Raw genomic sequence first — 21316 nt, forward strand, 5'->3', positions numbered from 1 at the left:
CTGCGCCATTAAAAACAAGAAAAAAATGTAGGTGCCACAAGGCACCTACAAAATACGGCACCGGAATCTATGCTGATGCCTAGTGGTGCGGCATGACAAAAGAGGCTTGATTCTACATTGAAAGCAGGCGCAGAAGTGTAGGCCTTTAAAAGCCTAGCCTACATTTCTGGTGCCTACCTTCGATGCAGGCCGCGATTCTGAAAAAGGCACTGTAAGTGACACGTGGCCTGCGTTTTCAGGCGCCTGCCAATTACGGCGCCATTGGGAGATTTGATGTGTAATTGATAACTGGGTGGTTGATGCTATTTTGGTGTTGTTTTTGCATACTTTTACTGGGTGTCAGGTCAAAAGCGCGCCGGGACAAAGGCGCGCGCAGACAATTGAGCACAGCGTGGAGGCGTGTGCCGCAGAAAATTACTGTTTTTAGGGCTCCGACGGGGGGGCGTGGGGGGGAACCCCCCCACTTTACTTAATAGAGATCGCGCCGGCATTGTGGGGGGTTTGGGGGGTTGTAAGCCCCCACATTTTACTGAAAACCACTTTTCCCTGTTTTTAGGGAAAAAGTTAAGTTTACAGTAAAATGTGGGGGCTTACAACCCCCCAAACCCCCCACAACGCCGGCGCGATCTCTATTAAGTAAACTGGGGGGGCTCCCCAACAAAACCCCCCGTCAGAGCCCCTTAAAACTGTAATTTTCTTTGGCGTGCGCCTCCGTCCTGCGCTCAGTTGTCGGCGCGTGCCTTTGTCTTTCACGGTGTTGTCTATGAACCCTTTTACTGTTCTATCATTCCATCAGCGTTGTGGCGAGGTTTAGTGGCGGCCGGGGCGGTGGCGTCCCTCCTGATCCTCCCCTGCTTTGCACGCATGCCCCTTCCCCCGTACCTTTTTAACTTCGGTGTGAGCAGCCCCCAACTCACTGCCCGCATCAGCGTCGGCGTTCTCTCTGATGCCACTTGCTAGGCGCAGGTTCCGGAAGCGACGTCAGCGAGAGCATCGAAGCCGTCGCGAACAGCAAGTTGATGGCTGCTCACGCCGAAGTTAAAAGGGTACCGGGGTAGGGTGGCGCGCACGGCAGGGGGAGGAGTGGGAAGGGGGGCAGAGAGGGGGAGGGGTGCCAGCACCCCGAGGAAGATGGCGCCCGGGCGGATCGCCCTCCCTTGGCACTCCCTCCTTACTAGGCCACTGCATTCTGTATTCTATTTTTGAAATCGTGTGGTGCAAATTTTGTATATTTTTGTCAATTACCTTCAATAAACATGATTTAATTATTTATTTTTTAAAGTTACAATTGTAGCAGAATGTTACTGTAGTTTTGCTTTGGTTCAGCGTCTTCATATTTATGGCTTCAGCAACCAGTTTGGCCACAACTGTGTAGGAGTGAATTCTTTGCATCTTAGTTGTGGCTGAACATTCCAGCTGGTTTTTGATGTGAAGGAAATATCGCTTGAATTCTAGAAAACGTACTAAAATTTGACATCCAAATATGGGTGTGTGCTGAATTTGTTTAGGGGAAAACACCCTCCAGGGATTCAAGACAAAGTTAGACAAGTTTGTGCTGAACCAGAACATATGGTAAGACTAGACTCAGGGCACTGGTCTTTGACCTAAGGGCTGCTGCGGGAGCTGACTGCTGGGCACGATAGACCACTGGTCTGACCCAGCAGCAGTGGCGTACCTAGCATATGTGACACCCGGGGCCCATCATTTTTTGGCACCCCCTCCCATCTGTACGAAAAACATGATTTTTAGTAACAAGCCACACGTCACACATGAGTACCTAGGAAAAGGCAGCATCTTACATATTGCAGTGAGCAGTACATCAATAAACCCATTGTAAAACTAAACAAGCCAGACTAATACAGATCAATCCTGCAGTCAATCCTAACAGAAAACCATGTCTTTCGAACACACAGAACACAGAAAACACCTTTGCCTAGTAGGGAATATGTCATCACAAACTAACCCCTCCCCCTTTTACAAAACTGTAGTGTGGATTTTAGCCACGGTGGTAACAGCTCTGACGTTCATAGATTTCTGAGCATCAGAGCTGCTATCACCACGGCTGGCGCTAAAAAAACGCTCCACAGTTTTGTAAAAGGGGGGATAAAATAGAAATACATAGACAAAGGTTAAATTGAATCAGCAAGAAGCTGGACTCTGCATAAAATGCAACACCACAGAAACAGTGACACATGTTTCCTAAAGCAATAAATAAATAGAAAATTTTCGTTCTACCTTTGTCTTCTCTGGTTTCTGTTTTCCTCATCTTCTTGTTACTGTCTTCCTTCCATCCACTGTCTGCCATCTCTCTGCCCCTCCCTATATGGCATCTTCTCTCCTTCTATGCCCCTTCCAGAAACTGTATGCCTCCCCCTTCCATCTTTCCTTTCACCCCCATTGATTTGGCATCTCTCTCCTCTCCTTCCCTCTCCCACACCTCTCTTCTGCAATCCCTTTCTTCCCTCATTTTCATTTTCAATTTATTTTCTGCATCCATATAGATTATGTTCTTACTACCCTCTCATCAATTTTCTTTTTTACTGTCTACCTACTGCTCGCCACCTCTTTCCCTCAACCCCTCCAGTATTTCCCTAATTCAATCCTTTTCTCCCCATCATCTGCCCTCTTCTCTCTCCCCACTTTCATCATCTGCCCCCTTTTCTCAATCTCTCCATCCACCAGAGACCCATCTTTCTCCCTTCCTCACCTTTCCGATTTTGGCAACAAGATCTGCAACATCCCCCCCCCCCCCCCGCGATGACACTTAAGATCGGCAATGGGACTCCTTCTACCCCTGGCATCAACAGAACTTCAGATCGGCAACACGGTGCTCAGTCAAAAGCGGAAACAGGAAGCTGAGTCAGAGGGAAGCTTTTGACGTGAGCACTACAGAATGACACGGGGAATAAATCTGTCCCCGTCACTGCACCGTCCCCTTCACCGCCCCGTCATCGCCATCCCATTCACCGCCCCATCACCGTCACCGTCCCCGCAGCATCCATTCAAGCCTCAGTACTGCAATATTTAGCTTATTCCTTCCTTATAAATCAAAGTTCTGGCTGGTGAACTGGAGAAAGAGATGTTCAGCTGGCAGGGCTTTGTTTATAAATTTTTATCAACACAACTAATATACTACTTTATCCTGAAGCAACATAAAAAAAAAAAAATTAGAATCTTTTTTCTCCCTTTGTTGCCTGGCTTCTGCTTTCCTCATGTTCTCATTCAATTCCTTCCATCCACTGTCTCTCTTTTCTCTGTGTCTTCCATTTGCTCTGTTACTGTGCCTCTCCCTTTCTCCTCCTTTCCAAATTGGTCTGGCACCCGTCTTCTTCCCTCCGCTCCCCCCATAGTCTGGCATCTCTGTCTTCTTCCCTGACAGTGTCTTCTCCTCACACTCTCTTCCCCATTTCCCTTCAGCGTCTTCTCCCCACTCTCTCTTCCCCATTTCCCTTCAGCATCTTCTCCCCACTCTCTCTTCCCCATTTCCCTTCAGCGTCTTCTCCCCACTCTCTCTTCCCCATTTCCCTTCAGCATCTTCTCCCCACTCTCTCTTCCCCATGTGCTTTCAGCGTCCTTCTCCCCCCTATCTTCCCCATGTCCTGTCAGCGTCCTTCTCCCCCCTCTGTCTTCCCCATGTGCTTTCAGCATCCTCCCCCCTCTATTTTACCCATTTCCCTTAAGCGTCTTTTCCTCTCCACTCCACCTTTCCTCCCTTTCTCCCTCCCTGCCCCTTACCTTCGTGGAGCTTCCCCCCCCCGCCCATCATATCGATAACAAGCCCGGTCCGACAAACCTCCCTACCCTGTGGCCGCGAGTCTAAATTACCTTATTACAGCAGCCGGAGCATTGTAATTGCATATGGCTGCCGTAAAGGTCGTCTCTGATGCAACTTCCGGTTGCGTCAGAGATGACCTGTACAGAGAACATATTACGCCTAGGCTATCAGAAATTTAAATGGCCATGCATTCAGAAAAACTGACTTTGCCTTTTTAATATGACCTATGTCCTGTCTTGTGATCAGTGGTGCAGTTGATGGCATCATGTTGATGGAGGCATCGACACCCCTCCTCCTCTCAGCCCCCCTCCCACCCGCCTCTTCCCATTTCTCCTCCACATGCAGGCCCCCCCTTCCCTTCCCCCCGTACCTCTAGTTGAAGTTGTTCACGGCGGTCAACAACATGCTCTTCGTGACACTGTCAGCTCTCCCAATTACATCACTTCCGGGTACCGTGCATAGGAAGTGACATCAGAGGGAAAGCTGACAGGGTCACGAGGAGCATGATGTTGACCGCCATGAGCAACAACTTCACCTAGAGCAGGGATCTCAAAGTCCCTCCTAGAGGGCCGCAATCCAGTCGGGTTTTCAGGATTTCCCCAATGAATTTGCATTGAAGCAGTGCATGCACATAGATCTCATGCATATTCATGGGAGAAATCCTGAAAACCTGACTGGATTGCGGCCCTCAAGGAGGGAGTTTGAGAGCCCTGACCTAGAGGTACTGGAGAAAGGAAGGGGGCGCACGCAACAGGCGGGATCAAGGAAGGAGTGTGGGGGAGGGCACGTGTGGCAGGCGGGATTGGGGAAGGAGCGGGGTGGGGGGTTGGGAGAGCGGTGCCACCGTCCCAGGTGCCTCACACCCTTGCTAAGCCACTGCTTGTGATTGACACCAACTTTTGAAGAGCATGGTCACAAATCTCTTAAGGCATTTAGCTAGTATTTAATTGCTCTTAGGGCTCCTTTTATCATGTTGTTGATTGTTGTTAATTGTTTTTAAAACTTTATGTATTAACTGGTTTATCAAATAAATCAAATGTGTGGGTAATGTTTTAAGGAAACCGAGAAAGAGCATGGCCGCCTTTGCTTGGAAAAGGCCGAAACACTTCCGCCTGTGTACTCTGGTTTGTAGACATACAGGAATAATGAATATGGGCCCATTTGGTGGCTCAAATGTTTGGGTTTAGCAGTTGGAACTCCAGGTCATAACAGCTAATTGGACATTAATTGGTGGGCAGCGACTTGTCGCTAATGGGCCTGTAATAACCTTTAAACCAATGGTTCCCAACCCTGTCCTGGAGGACCACCAGGCCAATCGGGTTTTCAGCTAGCTTTAATGAAAATGCATGAGAGAGATTTACATATAATTGAAGTGAGAGGCATGCAAATCCACTCCATGCATATTCATTAGGGCAATCCTGAAAACCCGATTGGCCTGGTGGTCCTCCAGGACAGGGTTGGGAACCACTGCTTTAAACAGTTCCACCAAAATTCCTCAAGTAATCTAATCAAGTAAAAGAGGTACAAGAGGTATTTGCAAGATGAAGGTATTTACGATGATTTTATTGGGTTATTGTACAACAGCACGTGTGTATATTTTTATGTGTGTTATTTTGGAAACTGCTAAGATTCCTGGCGGTCTATACATTTTAAAAATAAATAAATAAATCACCCACTACTCTGCCATTAATTTACCCCCTTCTGCTGGGGGTAAACTCTATGAGCGTCGGGAGCAGCAAGGGCCGTTCAGCGTGGCTCACCGCGCTACAGACTGCTAGCACAGTTTGACAGAAGAGGCCCTGAGCCTTAAAACCGGGCTGAACTGCTTCCCAGTGCTAACCTGTAAAAGAAGTCATTCAGGTTTTCAAGATATCCAAAAGGAATACACAAGAGAATGTTCGCTTGCACCAGAGCCCCAGTACATGGATATTTTATTCTTGCATAGTTCCCTGTGGACCTCCTGAAATCTTGACGGGCTGTGGAACCAACTGTACAGGTTAGGGAGGTCTTGTCTCACCGAGTGCGTGGACGGAGCCTTGGAAGCTGTTAGACATGTCTTGCTGGTGTAATCTAATTTATGTGAACCGCCTAGAACTCGCTGGGTATGGCGGTATATAAGAATAAAATTATTATTATTACTTTGCTATCTAAATCTAAGCGTGACATCAGTTGCTGTCACGATCCACCACAACTCTGCATTTGTACATTCATTTGTCCTTACTTATGTACCAGAACTGTCCAGCCAGCCCCCCAAAAACCCAGGAAAGAGACCTCCACAAACAAGTCAAGAGCCAACCAACAACAGCGGAGGGCCAGAATATTGTGGGCGTGGAATTGTATTCATCAAATCACAAAGTGCCTTGTTTTCTAACTTTTGGTGTGTGCAGCGCACGCCATTTGTGGCCTCCATGGTTGTGTTTTGATTCATCATCGGTTGCATTACACAAACATTTATGGTTTTGACTAGCCAAGGTACATTTTAGGCTCCTGAGGCAGGCTGCAGAGGCCGCAACACGTGCGCGGCGAGCCGTCGCACAAGACTTTGCGATTTGATGAACAAAATTGCACAGCCACAATATCCCGGACCTCCGCTGTCGTTGGTGGGTTCCAGGACTGTCCAAGGCACACGAGGAAGAGGAGCTAGAGACATTTCCGTCCGGGCCTTGCATTTTCTGAAGACGATACTGCAGAATTTTCAGTCTGCTGAACCCTTCATTTCTACTTAAAATTTGTAACTATGTGAGTTAACTATGTTAGGGTTGGTTCAGAGAGCCAAGAATAGAGAAAGAGCCTTCTGGTAACACAAAAGAAACTTAGGCTTACAAGAAAGACAATAAAAATGCGGACACGGCACGCAATACATATCACACACACGTGTGACATACATGTTACAACAAGAATGACCTTCTCTTATGGAGTAATACCTCCAAATTTCAGTGCATGCTTAGAGAGGGAAGGACAGCTATTAAAGTTATCAACTTTCGTTTGTGCTCGTTGCTTGACAAGTCACGTGTCTGCCACTGAGATGCTGAGGATATATTTTAAGGCAATCGGTTACGTTGCAAAGTCTTTGTATTCTAGAGCAATGGTTCCCAACCCTATCCTGGGGGACCACCAGCCAGTCAAGTTTTCAGGATAGCACTAAGGAATATCCATGGGGCTGATTTGTAGGTCTGTCACCTCCATTATATGCAAATCTCTCTCATGCATATTTATTAGGGCTATCCCAAAAACCCAGCTGAAAGTGGTCCTCCAGAAAAGCACCACTAAAGAATTGGCTAAAACACCTAAGTCCTAGAGTGGTAATTCTGACAAAACAATCACTCAATGGGAGGAAACAACATTTCAAAATGGTGGACATCAGTATGAGCCCTACGTGGATAACGAGAACCTCTGGCTCAGGCAAAATCTCAGAGGTGACCAGCACCAGACATAAGTCTAATTGAGAGTTGCCTCATACATCATACAGTCCATAATGAAATTAGTTACCTGTGAAAAAAATTCACCCTCCCAATGAAAATACCAGACTTAACACTAAGGAAGAAGGGAAATAGGGGCATACAAAAAAAACATACATTCCCTAAAGACTGACCCAATGCAAAATGTGTGAAGTGAACTGTGTATATGAAAAAATGTCACAATAAGACAAATTCCTGGAAAAAGAAAAAGGGGGTCAATAAATTGGTCAAATGACATATATAAATTGATACATGACAACTCAATCTAGCTGAATAAATATAATATATATAAAACACTAGAATAATACATACTAATATAAAGTACAGACACTAACAAGTTACATACTATTATAAAGTGCAAGTGCAGAAATTATAAAGTTAATTGCCAGAAACCATGACTGACTTGGTGGATATAGTAAGAGTCACAAAACTTGATAAATAACCTAATACCAAGCTAATAAAGAGAAAGACACTACCTAAATAAATATACAGAGATAAAGCTAGAAACTAAATAACAATACCAATAAAAATATAAGATGCCAATCCAAAAATTCATTGGTAAAAAATAAATATAAAGTGCAAATGCAAAAGACTTAATAACAATGCTAATAGGAATATAAAGTGCACCCAGGACAGGGCTGGGAACCACTGCTCTAGAGCAGCATCTCTCATATTGTCTTATGGGGATTCAAGAAATTTCATTAACACCTTTACTTCTGTAATAATATACTATAGTTTTTGGGGCTCCATAACGAAAGCGCGCAGGACTTTGGCACGCAGATAATCACACGGCAACATTGCACAGGACAAATGTGCACCTCCACTTCCTCCGTTCCCGTTAGCGCTCTGAGGGGGGGGTATGGGGGAACCCCCCTGACTACACTTAGAAGAGTTTGCTCTCCCGTTGGGGGGGTTTGGGTGGGGGACCCCCCCAGTACACTGAAAAGTCCCATTTTCCTTTCGTCCCCCCCCAACTCCCTCTCAGAGTGCTAACAGGAACGGCAGAAGCGGCAGCGCCCATTTATTCTGTGCGCAAATGTTGCCGCAGGATTGTCAGCACGCCAAAGTCCTGCGTGCTTTTGACGGGTCACCATTTTTAGAGTTCATCAATGGTGGTGTCTACGTTAGATCAACTTACCATCCTGGCAATTATGTACGAGGGGGGGTGCTGAAAAGTTCTCAGGCCAACCAATAAGGGAATGATGTGGAGCCATGAAATTTACAAGTTATTCTACATATTCACCCCTACATTCAACGCACTTGGCACATCGTGTCTGAAGTTTCTGTAATCCTTCAAAAAAAATAAAAAAAATACCGATGTTTGGACACTGCAATACTGCTCTGCTGCTGCAGTCACCTCCAAATCACTTGAAAATTGTCACCCTTTCAAACTCTTTTTAAGGTTTGGAAACAGAAAATAGTCAGATGAAGCAAGATCTGGTGAGTAGGGTGGACGGTCTATGCACTGAAACCCCAACTACATCAAAACATCCATCGTTTTGCCAGCCTTGTGAGCAAGCGCACCCCCCTCACACATTTTGGGAGTAATCGTCAGTGCAAACATGAAGGCTGCCAAACAAGTGGAGCAGGCCTCATCCAAGGCAAGGCAAATGTTGGGATGTATCAATAGAGGATTCATCAGCCGCAAACCTGAAGTCATAATGCCGCTTTACAGAACCATGGTGAGACCTCACCTGGAATACTGTGTGCAATTTTGGAGACCACACTACCAAAAAGATGTGCTTCGAGCTGAATCGGTCCAGCGAATGGCCACTAGAATGGTCTCCGGACTCAAGAGTCTCCCATACGAGGAAAGACTGGGCAAACTACAGCTCTACACTCTTGAGGAGCGTAGAGAAAGGGGAGACATGATTGAGACATTTAAGTACATCACAGGTCGTGTCGAGGCGGAAAGCGATATATTCTTCCCCAGGGGACCCTCGGTCACAAGGGGGCACCCGCTCAAACTCAGAGGAGGGAAATTTAATGGTGACACCAGGAAGTATTTCTTCACAGAAAGGGTAGTAGATCACTGGAACAAACTTCCGGTGCAGGTGGTCAAGGCCACCAGCGTGCTCGACTTTAAGAATAAATGGGACATCCAGTGGGATCCCTATGGGGGTCGAGCTAAGGAACTGGGTCATTAGCACTCAGACTTGATGGGGTGGGTCAGAAGAGTGGGCAGACTTGATGGGCCGTAGCCCTTTTCTGCCGTCATCTTTCTGTGTTTCTATGTCTTGGATAAAGAGAACTCCTTTCCTCAGCTTCCCCCTTCTTTTTTCTTTCAATGCCTCCTTTAATCAGCATAGCATTCTGCATTAACCGTTTGGCTCATTGAAAGGTAGTCAGCCATGACAACACTTTCTGATCCCATAACACCGTGGCCATGACCTTTCCTGTTGTCTTTTGGGTCTTGAATTTCCTTGGCCTTTAGAGAACCTGAATGTTGCTACTGCAGGGACTGTTGTTTTATCTCAGGATCATATTGGTGCAACTATGTTTCATCAACAGTGGCTAGTCATTCCAAAAAGTTGGCATCAGCTCGCTGAAAATGCTGCAAAATCAACTTGGAAGCGTCCGCTCAATGTCATTTCTCATCAGCATTCAAACATTTGGGCACCCACTTGGTTAGTGCACCTTAGTAAAAGCAGCCCAGGACCATAAGGATCGTAGGCCAATTTTTGTGGTTTTGACGACATTTTTATGGTAAAAAGGGCTTGCAGATGCCAAAAAATTGATTTTTTTTGTGAAATATCATTATTTTTATTTTAAAAAATCACACTTCTGGCTTATGGACAGTGTGGCAAGTGAATCTTCTCGTCAATCTGGCAACGACGCTAATGAATGAATGTCGGAACCAGTTTGTTTACATAAAGGCAGTATCCTATGGAATCCGTACATATCAAATTTAGAACTGTAGACTATCCCAATCAAAATTTATAGGAGTTTAAAGTTATGGGACAAATATGTCCCTTGGTCCTGAAAGGGTTAACAGCTTCTGCATACCAAGTCGCTCATGGATTATACACTCAACATGTTCCCTGGATATCTGTAGTGTCTCGGCAATTGTTTTAGCCAATAGTTGCTGATCTGCCAAAATCAGGTAACACGAGCATGGTCAACAATTTCAGGGAGTTGATATCATATGAGGTCTCCCAGACCTTGCTGCACCTTCAGTCTCGAAATCTCCACACTGAAAGTTTGCACACCACTTCTTCACTGTGGAGTATGACGGGCATTTGTCACTCAATGTTTGCATCGTACATTCACGGATTTCCTTTGGAGTTTTCTTTTGCAGGAATAGGAACTTCATGATGGCTCGGAGTTCCACAATTGAAAATTCCGCACTTTTCGTTGACACGGTTCAATCAATGGTCTGAAAAATGTTAAAACGATTCTCATACTGGCACTTTGCAAAATAAAATAACACTCTTTTCAGCTACAGTGGCAAAATAATGCTCAGAATTTAGAAAGTTGGTTGGAATAAGAACTTTTCAGTACTCCCTCAGAGAAGAGCAAAGTAGGTGTTGCCCCAAGGAAGGCACAGAGAGAGTCTGTGGCAGTGAAGCAGCCTTGGGCAGAAAGCTCCTGATTTGTCATGTATGGAATAGACGTGAAGTCACCAGCTGCTCAGCGGCAGCCCATGAGTAAATTAGATAGGAAGCCATATGGCATTCTGTGCTTGGTCTGCAGCATATTTGCTGTCAAAATTTATTCTCTGGTGGTGCTATTCTACATGGAACGAAAATTGTAGATATGAATAACTGTTGCAGTTACTCATGAATGCTTATGCAATAATGTGAACTTATCCCTGGTGAGCCTGAACGTTCTCTCTGAATAATAAAGCGCAGACCCTTACTCATGGTAGACTATTGATCTGAACCTGTATGTTGAAAGGAATCTTATACAATGTTGCAACTGGGATCATATATCCTGCCTTGTAAAAGTCTTCACAAGCTTATGCATTCTTTGCACTGGGCTGTTTTATAAACACAATTGAAAATGCATTAAAACAGGAGATTTTCACTGATCTGAACATTGTCTATTCTTTTAGGTAACTATTCTTTGTATCTATGTCATACTTGGAGTTCAGAAGGCATTTGAAGACTTATTTATTTTCTAGATTTTTGGATAATTAATTTCTTTAGCGTTCTATTTGTGTTATAGGTTAATCTTTTGTAAACCGCCTAGATCCTCATGGTTATGCGGTCTATAAGTTGATTTTATGTTATGTTATGATTTTATGTTGAGAGAACAATTCTTTTCCCCATGATGTTGCAAGGGCCTCTAGTTTTTGTAAATCGCCTTGAACCTGTACTGGATAAGTGCGATTAATAAGTCCTGATTAGAATAGATTCTAGAAATATAAAAAAAGTAAATAATAGGAAACCATAAAGTCTTGACTGCATAAACTAAACTAAACTAAACCTTAAGTTTATATACCGCGTCATCTCCACAGAAGTGGAGCTCGACACGGTTTACAGGAATTAAAAAACAAAGAAAGGAGCTCCAATGGAAGGAAGGAGGGCTTGGTAGACAGGAAGGGGGAGGGGGGGAGGGAGGGGGAAGTTACATTTTGGAGAAAAGCCAGGTTTTCAGATGTTTTCTGAAGTGTTTTAGGGAGGTCGAACTCCGAAGATGGGCAGTAAAGCTTTGTAGAAGCAATAAGTCACAAATTTTTTAGGATAAGTATCTTTCATCTTGGATAGTTCAAACTGACTGGAGATCATCTGTTGACTACAGTTGTCAAGTCTTATCACAGATGTACTCTGGGCTTCGATTTGAGGACATTTACTTTTTTCTTGCTGAGTGACTCCATTTTTGCTCTTGCTTTGTGCTTAGAATCATTGTTCTGCTGAAAGGTAAATCTTATCCCGAGGCCAATTCCTCCAGGATCTGCCTGTACTTTGCATAATCTATTCTCATGAACTTCCTTGACCCCATTTGCCACAAAGCAACCGCACACTTAGGGCAGGATTCAGTAAATGGTGCAGAAATATGGGCTCCACAAAAAATCAGCTCCCAGGGTTACTCTATAAAGGGTGCTCTGGGATGAGTGCACTTGATAGAACAGAGTTGGGTGCCAAATTCCACATCCAACTTTGGACACGAGGATTTACACCAACTAATACCAGATGCAAATCTTGGTGCACAAGTTGGGTGTGCATCCACGGTATTCTATAATACTGCATGCAATTTTCTGGCATGCTCCGACCTACAGTTCAGAAAGCAATTGAAAGCCTTTTATCCTAGGACAAGTGCCTTCCTACCCAAAGTTGGTTCACAGCTCCTCGGTTCTTTGTTTTCTGTGGAGCAAGGTTGCATCTGGACTCTGAGTTGCCTTCCTGTCAACTATTTTTTTTCCCCCTCTTTTTTGCATTTGGCTCTTATTTATTTTGCTTTATTATTTTTACTCTTTAATTTTTTGTTCTTTTTTTTTGTCAAATTTTCAACTTCCAAAAATTGCCTCAATTGGGCCTTGTGCCCGTTCAGCCTATATGTCATGTCTGTCTGCCTGCTCCTCCCATGGGAATGCTCCCTTTGCAGTTGCATGACGATACACTCTGGCGCTAACCTATAACCGAGCATATTTGAGGGGCCTCCGAAAAGTTCTCAGCCCGCCCAACAAAGTTGGGGCAGTCTCCATCGAGGGCTAAACACTTAGTCCAGCGATCTTCCACTTTTTTTTCGTTATGTATTTTTCTAACACTGCAAGACTCATCCCAACTCTCTGAAGCAACTCGCTCTACTCTTCAATGCCTCTGGAAATGGCCAGATAACTTCTTTTGTAATCCGCCTTGAACCGCAAGGTATTGGCGGAATAGAAATCACTAATGCAATGGAATAAAAGTGGAAAATCGCTGGACTAAGGGCTCCTTTTACTAAGCTGTGATAGCGTTTTTAGCGCACGCAGAATTTTACCGTGCGCTAAACCCACGCTATGCAGTTAGAACTAATGCCAGCTCAATGCTGGCGTTAGAGTCTAGCGCACAGGGCAATTCAGTGCGTGCTAAGTGCACGCTAAAACCGCTATCGCACAGCTTAGTAAAAGGAGCCCTAAGTATATAGCCCTTGATGGAGTCTGCCCCCAACTTTGTTAGTTGGGCTGAGAGCCTTTCAGCAGCCCCTTGTAAGTGTATTTTCTTGCCAATATGCCATTTCAGCTCCTCGCATCTATTAGAATGCATTTCTGTGCCCAAAATTGGGCACGGAATTAGCATCTAATTTTAGGTGCCATTTATAGAATATTGTAGTTAATGCTTTTCTGTGGGGTGATGTGCTATATTTTATGTTACACATTTCACTTACCTTTCAGGCCAAAAAGGTTCCACTTTAATCTCATCAAACACTAGTGGTGTAAGCGTAGGAGGCATCTGGGAAAGTGGCGCCTCCCCGTTCCCTTCTCTCCATGTCCCCGCTTCTTCCCACCCCCCACTCCACAATCGTGCTCTTCCTCCCCCCCCCAACCTCTAAATCTTTGCCAGCGTGCGTGGCTTCTGCAGCATGCTCTTTGCGCCAGCGTTGGATTTCCCTCTGATGTAACTTCCTGGCCCCGTGACCCGGAAGTGATTCAGAGGGGGAACCAGGCTGGCACGAGCAACAGGCAGAAGTTGCTTGTGCTAGTGAAGATCTACAGAGGCACGGAGTGGGGGGAGGAATGGCGCGAGCGTGGCATGGTGCGGCGGGGCGGAGAGGTGCCGACACCCCCACGGACACGGCACCCATGGTGGTCCACAACCCCATTCCCGCTTACTATGCCACTACATGCACATACTGTAGTTGGCCCTAAGTGTTTCTTTGCAAATGCTATACAGCAAACAAAGAAAAACCTGGGAGTTTCACAGAAAAAATGGTGAAGCCAAAAGCTAAAAAAGCACTGTGGAAAAGATGTTCCTGATACAGTAGTTTATTTGATCAATAAAACATAGCAATGATACATCCAGAAAACAGAATCCACATATGCATAAGGTGATGTGGACCCGACACGGCCCGTGTTTCGACCAAACCGCCTTCTTCAGGGGTCCTAAAAAGTGTGAATATGTGCATGAGAAACTGGATAATAATAAAATATATGAATTAAAAATGTATGGATTAAAATAAGGACGAGTGTGGAAAAGGTGAATGGATGTGAAAAATTCTGAGTGTTACTATAAAGTACAGTGGTACCTCGGAATCCGAACTTAATCCGTTCCAGAACCCCATTCGCGTTCCAAGACAATTTTTCCCATTGAAAATAATAGAAACTGGATTAATCCGTTCTTTGGTCCCACAAACTCAGCAAGATTGGGGCCCTCCCTGGCATAGACAGCAAGATCGGCAACGGCAACTGCAAGCGGTGCTCAGCCCAAAGCTTCCCTCTGATGCAAACCGCCCAGGAGGAAACAGGAAGCTGCATCAGAGGGGAAGCTTTGGGCCGAGCAACTCTTGCAGTTCCCGTACGTTCGGATTCCGGGGCAAAATTTAATTTAAAAAAAAATAGTTCAGATTCCAAGTTTTTCGAGTTCTGGGGCGTTCGGATTCCGAGGTACCACTGTATGCGACTAAAATGTACTGTGAACAGGCATGATCAAGAATGGACACTAATGCGGTACATCATGGCTTCCTTCTGGCCAGGCTCCCATAGAGATCGTGTTTGTGGAACAATCTTGAACTAGCTGAGCAGTCAACTTTGCTAAGACGATTTTTGGAAACTGAGCTAATTTGGGATGCCTATGACAAACAGCGTGAAGACTTTTTGGTTTCTTATTCCTAATTACTTTTGGAATATTTCTCTAATTGTTCTTTCGTGTTGGAAGTGAACAGCACGTTGTTCAGGCCTGTGAAACAACCATTTTGAACTGCATTTTTAGACTACGAAGGGCTTAATTTAGTAATGCAATTTAAGTTAAAATAATTCAAGGCACCGTCATTTTCCATGGGCTCTGTTTACTCAGTACATGCTTAATTTGAACTTAAATATGTGTTAGCCGGTTAACACATTTGTATATTTTTCACATTCTGAGTCTTATCTAAAGTGTGAAGTCTTTTTCAAGGTACAGGATATCTGACAATTTTGCATGAGGTAAAACTATTTATAGTTTGTTAATCTTTCCTTTTGGCTAAGCCTTAATAATAAGAACATAAGAACATAAGAAAAGCCTCCGCTGGATCAGACCTGAGGTCCATCGCGCCCAGCAGTCCGCTCACGCGGCGGCCCATCAGGTCCAGGACCTGTGCAGTAATCTTTTATCTATACCCCTCTATCCCCTTTTCCAGCAGGAAATTGTCCAATCCTTTCTTAAACCCCAGTACCGTTCGCTGCCCTATAACGTCCTCTGGAAGCGCATTGTAAATTGTAATTTATAGCTAAAGAGACATATGATCAAGAAACGGTTTTATTTTACTTTTGTGATTATGATAAACATACCGAGGGCCTTAAAATAGTACCGGGCTGTGAGTTTGAGACCATTGCTATAGACCAGGAGTGTCAAAGTCCCTCCTCGAGGGCCGCAATCCAATCGGGTTTTCAGGATTTTCCCAATGAATATGCATGAGATCTATTAGATCTCGAGGAGGGACTTTGACATCCCTGGTGTAGACCATGTTTTGAGCAAAAGGTTTACAACTCCCAGGAAAAAGTTGCTGGCTGTTAAGCTTCAGGTAGGTGCAATTTCTTTAATAAAACATTAACTTTTTTTTTTTTTTTTTTCTGCGGCCCTCCAAGTACCTAGAAACCCAAAATGTGGCCCTGCAAAGGGTTTGAGTTTGAGACCACTGGTCTAGACCAAATATTCTCCAAATTCTTCTGACAGCTACAGCATAATACTGGGTTTCTGGCTGGACCTGCTTTGAACTACTGATGTGCTGTGGGATGTATAGACACTTACAGTACTTTGTGTGTCTAAGTGCTTTGAAAATGAACTTCTTATGGCTTTAATATTTGATGGGTCTTGCACATTAAAAAAGAAACCCAAAGTATATGAGATTCAAACCCTGGAAATTGTATGATGGCGTTTTTTCAATATGCAGGTCAGTGGCATAGTAAGGGTGAGCAACGCCCCTCCCATCAAGTTTTATTAAAATTTTAATTCAATCGCAATATCATAATTCAAAGCGATGTACAAATTTTTAAAAAAAGGAGAATCCACCATATTTAAATACATTACAGAGACATTCATCTAATCTTCTCTTTGTGCGTTACACATACCTAAAAAGGCTCACGGCGACAGAATAAACCTACACAATAGGAGAGCGGGAGGAATAACCCAAACCCTCTTCCCCCTCCCCTCCCAGCCACGCGTGCATTCCCTCCCCTTTCCCCGTACCTTTGTAACCTCTCTGGCATGAGCAGCATTCCCACGTCGGTGTCGGCTCGCCCTTTGACGTCGCTTCCTGGTCGCGGGTCCCGGAAGTGACGTCAGAGAGGGCGCCGACGCCAATGCGGGCAGCAACCTCATGCCGGGGAAGTAAAAAAGGTACGGGGGAAGGCATGGGGTGCGCATGCGCGGCAAGGAGAGGAACGGGGGTACAGAGAAGAGGAGGGGTGCCATGCCCTTAGCTAGATAGCACCAGAGGTGGACCGCCCCCCCCTGTTCCCGCCCCCTTACTAAGCCACTGGTGCAGGTTTAGATCCCAGTTTTTTTGAGTATTGAGAGCTGTTTAAGGGCTGATTCATCATGAGCTTACCCCCTCTTTTACAAAGGTGTGCTATGCTTTTTAGTGTGCGCTAATCATGCGCTATGCACTAACGCGTGCATGTTATCCTATGGACATGTTAGCGGTTAGCGCACGTGTTGATTTAGCGCGCGCTAAAACGCTTAGCGCACCTTTTTAAAAGAGGGCCTTAGACTTTTTGCTTAGTCTATATTTATCCAGTATTCAAAACTGAGGAACTGCACTAACATCTACAAGGGCTTAACTCTTAAATCCCATTTTTCTTTGGTTACATCCTTATAAACATTTCAGAGCCCCGATATTATATATTCAGGTCCTTTCATGGAATAAAAAAAAAGGAATTTGCACCGTGCTGAGATGATCACAAATGGTTTAACAATAAGGGCCCTTTTTTTTTATAAAGCCTTAGTAGTGATTCCCAGAGCGGCAAATGCAACAAAAGCCATTCAAATTTCGGCATTTGCCGCGCCAGGAATCACTACCATGGCTTTGTAAAAGAGGCCCTAAATCTTTAACAATTCTGGAGCTTCTCTGTGTAAAAATAACTAATTTCTGTTCTGGCTTTTTCCCCCCCCCCACCTTTCTCTTCCCTCCCTCAGCAATGCACAATTTAGATTAAAAGGAAAATACAAAACGGCGAGATGCCACTCTCGTATTTTGGAAGTCATATTTCAGACCAGTGCCTTTGCAAGCCTGCTTGTTAGAACCACTTATGGCATAAAACACAGTACAGGGAGCACAATATTTTCCACTTTATTTTGGCGGGGTGGAGAGAAAATATTTGAAGAACATTTAATCATATTAACCTGCTTCTCCAGGCTGCACGTTTCAGGAGGAGGAAGTGCGTAGTAATGGCACACAGAGCCCGAGAGGTTATCCATGAGTTTCATTTCCCCTTCCAGCGATCCCTGGATCAGCAGCGATATGGTATCAAACAAGTGTCTCTCCTGGGTGGAGCGTCATCGAGCATGCAGGATAATAAGGCGAGGGGGAGCCAGGGAGAGAGAGAGAGAGAGAGAGAGAAAGAAATGATACAGAGAACAGGAATTAAAAAAAAAAATAAAAAATGATAGGACATGAAAAGCATTTTCATAAAAAACAGTAAAAACGAACAATTAAGAAGAGAACAGAAAGGGAGGCAGAAAACAGGGGACAGAGAACAGGCTAGTAACACCTTCATTAGAAATTAGTTAGCCTCATGCTGTTTTCAATTTTTAAAGGAGGGATAGTGCAGCCGTTTCAAAGCCATTTACCTGGATACATACTCCCTCTTTTACTAAGTTGTGCTAACCGATTAGCGTCCAATAATGGATTTGGCGCACGCTAAATGCTAATGCGTGCATGTTATTCTATGGATGCGTTAGCGTTTAGCACATGCTAATCGGTTAGCACACCTTAGTAAAAGAGGGCCATAGTGGTTTGCCCAAGTAACCTGATTATTTGAAAACTGCCTTCCCCCAAGCAATCTGATCCTTTGCGCAGGGTTTTTGCCACATTTATGGGAGGATGATCCGGGGGAGGGAGGGGTATTAGGTGCTAGAGGTGTGCACGGAAACGGGGATCGCGGGAATCCCGCGGGTCCCGCGGAGATCCCGCCGGAATCCCACGGGTCCTGCGGGAATCCCACGGGTCCCATGGAGATCCCGCGGGAATCCCTCCCTAACCCACGGGACTCCCCGGGGACCCCCCTCTGGACAACGGGACTCCCATGGGGATGGAAGGCTTTGGAAGCAGGGTTCGTCCATATAATATAATGTACACGTCAGCCTTAGTAAAAGAGAGGGTTTATAAGTTAATTACCTGAACAGAAAACAAAAAAAGGGTTCCACCAAAGAGATTCCACAAGGAAAACAGCAGCGCAAACACAAAAGAAACTGTGGCATTGATGATCCTGTTAGAAGTAATTGCTGCTTTTTATGGGGACGGGTGGGGATGGAGGTAATTCCTTGCGGGGATGGGTGGGGACGGAGAGGATCCTGATGGGGGACGAGTGGAGACAGAGAGGATCCTGATGGGGACGGGTGGGGACGGAGAGGATCCTGATGGGGACAGGTGGGGATGGAGAGGATCCTGGCGGGGACGGGCGGGGATGGGTGAGATTTCTGTCCCCACGCAACTCTCTATTAGGTGCTATTGAAAAACCACACAGGTTATATTTTCAAATCTCTCTATGCAATTTTGATGAACACTCAACCTCCCAAAAAACTGCAGTTACAAAATTCCACAGGTGCTTGGTACCCACAGCAGTTTGCAATGGGAACGCACAGGCACGGTTGTGCTTTTGAAAATTAGGTGCAAAGTCTAGGAGGGAAAAGACGTCCCCTGGGTGACGTCATGCTGGAGTGCTGAGAAAAAAAGTTCAGCGCTTTTCCCCATATCATAAAGGAACACTGTTATTACCACCAGAAGTGGCATCACTTGTCATCCGAATCACTTCTTTGGGCTCCGTTTCTCAAATTTGGCACTTTCTCAGTAGGCGCCTGGATAGGGTTACCAGATTTTCCAGAGCCCCCTAGACCCGCCCCCAGGCACGTCCAGTTCCACCCATCCCTGCCCCATTTCGCCCCAGTCCCGCCTCCAATCCCACCCTAGCTCCGCCTCAGCCCCTGCTGCCTGCACTTGTCAGGATGCGACGCGATGACGTCACATGCGCGGATGCCCTCCTGCCCGATAGTGATTTGTTCCAAGCCTTTCAAAACCCGGACAAAGTGACGGGTTTTGAAAAGCCGCCCAGACCCCCGGACATGTCCTCAAAAGGAGGACATGTTTGGGGAAATCCGGACGTCCTGGTAACCCTATGCCTGGAGGCTGTTCGTACTGTCCCTCCCTTTTACAAAACTGCAGTTCCTGCAGGGACATCACCGGGTTTATTTTGATAGGGACTATCTTTATGCACACACACCCCGTTTTACAAAACAGTGAGAGCGGTTTTTAACGCAGGCCGGAGCACTGAATGTTCTGCGCTGCTCCAGACGCTCATAGGAACTCTATGAGTGTCGGGAGCAGCGGGGAGCATTCAGCGCCCCAGCCGGCGCTAAAAACCGCTCTCGCGGTTTTGTAAAACGGGGGTGTGTGCGCATAAAGATAGTCCCTATCAAAATAAACCCGGGTGATGTCCCTGCAGGAATTTCACACCCACCCCAGTGTTCAGAACTGGGGTTCCACTAACTCTGAACCAAGATTAAAAGGAGAGCTGGATTAAAAAATAAATAAATAAATAGAACAGCAGATAATTTAAAAAAAATCAGAATCTCCTATGGGAAGAAAAACACTTGTAGTAGAATCTTTGTATTTTGAAATCTGGACCAAGGTGGGTGATTCATTTTCAATCATATGCTCTCCAACCTCAGCAGATTTATTTGGAAGCTAAATTGGTGACACTTTCCACGTAGCCAGCTTAAAATAAATTTTAAAAAACCAGCGCTAATTTCCAGGTGACAGCTTGATCCTCAATTAGCTTTACCTTTTGACTCTTTTCAGAGCTGTGTTTGGAAAATAACTCTTGTTGCGTAAACCTTAAAAACTTGGGGGAGCAGGGGAGAAAGTGAGTGTGCAAGAGAGAGAGAGAGAGAGAGAGGAGGTGGTGATACAACATATATACAATATATTTTCTCACCATTCAAATTTAGAAATGTTCCTGTACATTTTAATGAATATTTAACCATCTGCGGGGATTCTTATTTTTATTTCTTTTCTCTGGATGTGTCGCTAATTAGAATTGAAGAATATGTATGCATGGAACTGTATTTACAGTTTTATAAACCCTTCCTGTTCTTGCCGGGAAGGTAACAATGTATCTGTGACACCGCAACGGCGTATTCTGGAATCTTAATGCAGAACGTAATAAAAGAATGTAATGTACAGTATAATCTCGTTACAACGGACTTCAAGGGACTTGGAAAAACGGTCCGTTATATCCAGAGTTGCATTTTTAAAAGACTTTATTTAGGTCAACTTGAAACAACGTACAATCAATGAACAACAGTCGCTGCACAAACATAACAGCAACATCAAGAACAAAACTCAGCAAAGGTGTCAGGTCAAAAGCGCGCCCAGACAATTGAGCGCAGCATGGAGGCGCGCGCCGCTCTAAATTACTGTTTTTAGGGCTCCGATGGGGGGGGGCGTGGGGGGGACCCCCCACTTTACTTAATAGACATCGCGCCACGTTGTGGGGGCGTTGTGGGTGGTGTGGGGGGTTGTAACTGAAAAGCGAATCATCCGAGAAATGAACCACCTTTCTTACCAGGAATTCAAAGTCCAAGGGTATTATTACTCCTTACTTAGTAAAAGAAGCCCCAAGTTCTGCCCTTAACCATGCTTACTTTTTAGGTAGGCATCATCAGAGGCATAGCCCTTCCCCTGCCCTCATCTCTACCCTGTTCCTTCCCCAATCCCCCCTGCCGCGCATCTGCCGCTTCCCTTCCCC

The 21316-nt window shown here is 45.2% G+C and overlaps 1 protein-coding gene across 8 annotated transcripts in view; it reads right to left on the minus strand.

Moving 5' to 3' along the window:
• CACNA1G (calcium voltage-gated channel subunit alpha1 G) overlaps window positions 1-21316 on the minus strand; it is a 574606-nt gene that overhangs the window by 19908 nt on the left and 533382 nt on the right. For 7 of the 8 annotated variants that reach the window (XM_033960654.1, XM_033960655.1, XM_033960653.1 and 4 more), the window contains one exon: window positions 17694-17834. The exons of the other annotated variant lie outside the window; for it this stretch is intronic. In XM_033960654.1, the coding sequence (XP_033816545.1) occupies window positions 17694-17834 (141 nt within the window). The remainder of the gene's footprint in view (window positions 1-17693; window positions 17835-21316) is intronic. 8 annotated transcript variants of the gene reach the window in all.

The sequence above is a fragment of the Geotrypetes seraphini genome, chromosome 10 (assembly GCF_902459505.1).
Source record: "Geotrypetes seraphini chromosome 10, aGeoSer1.1, whole genome shotgun sequence".
NCBI classification, from domain to species: Eukaryota; Metazoa; Chordata; class Amphibia; order Gymnophiona; family Dermophiidae; genus Geotrypetes; species Geotrypetes seraphini.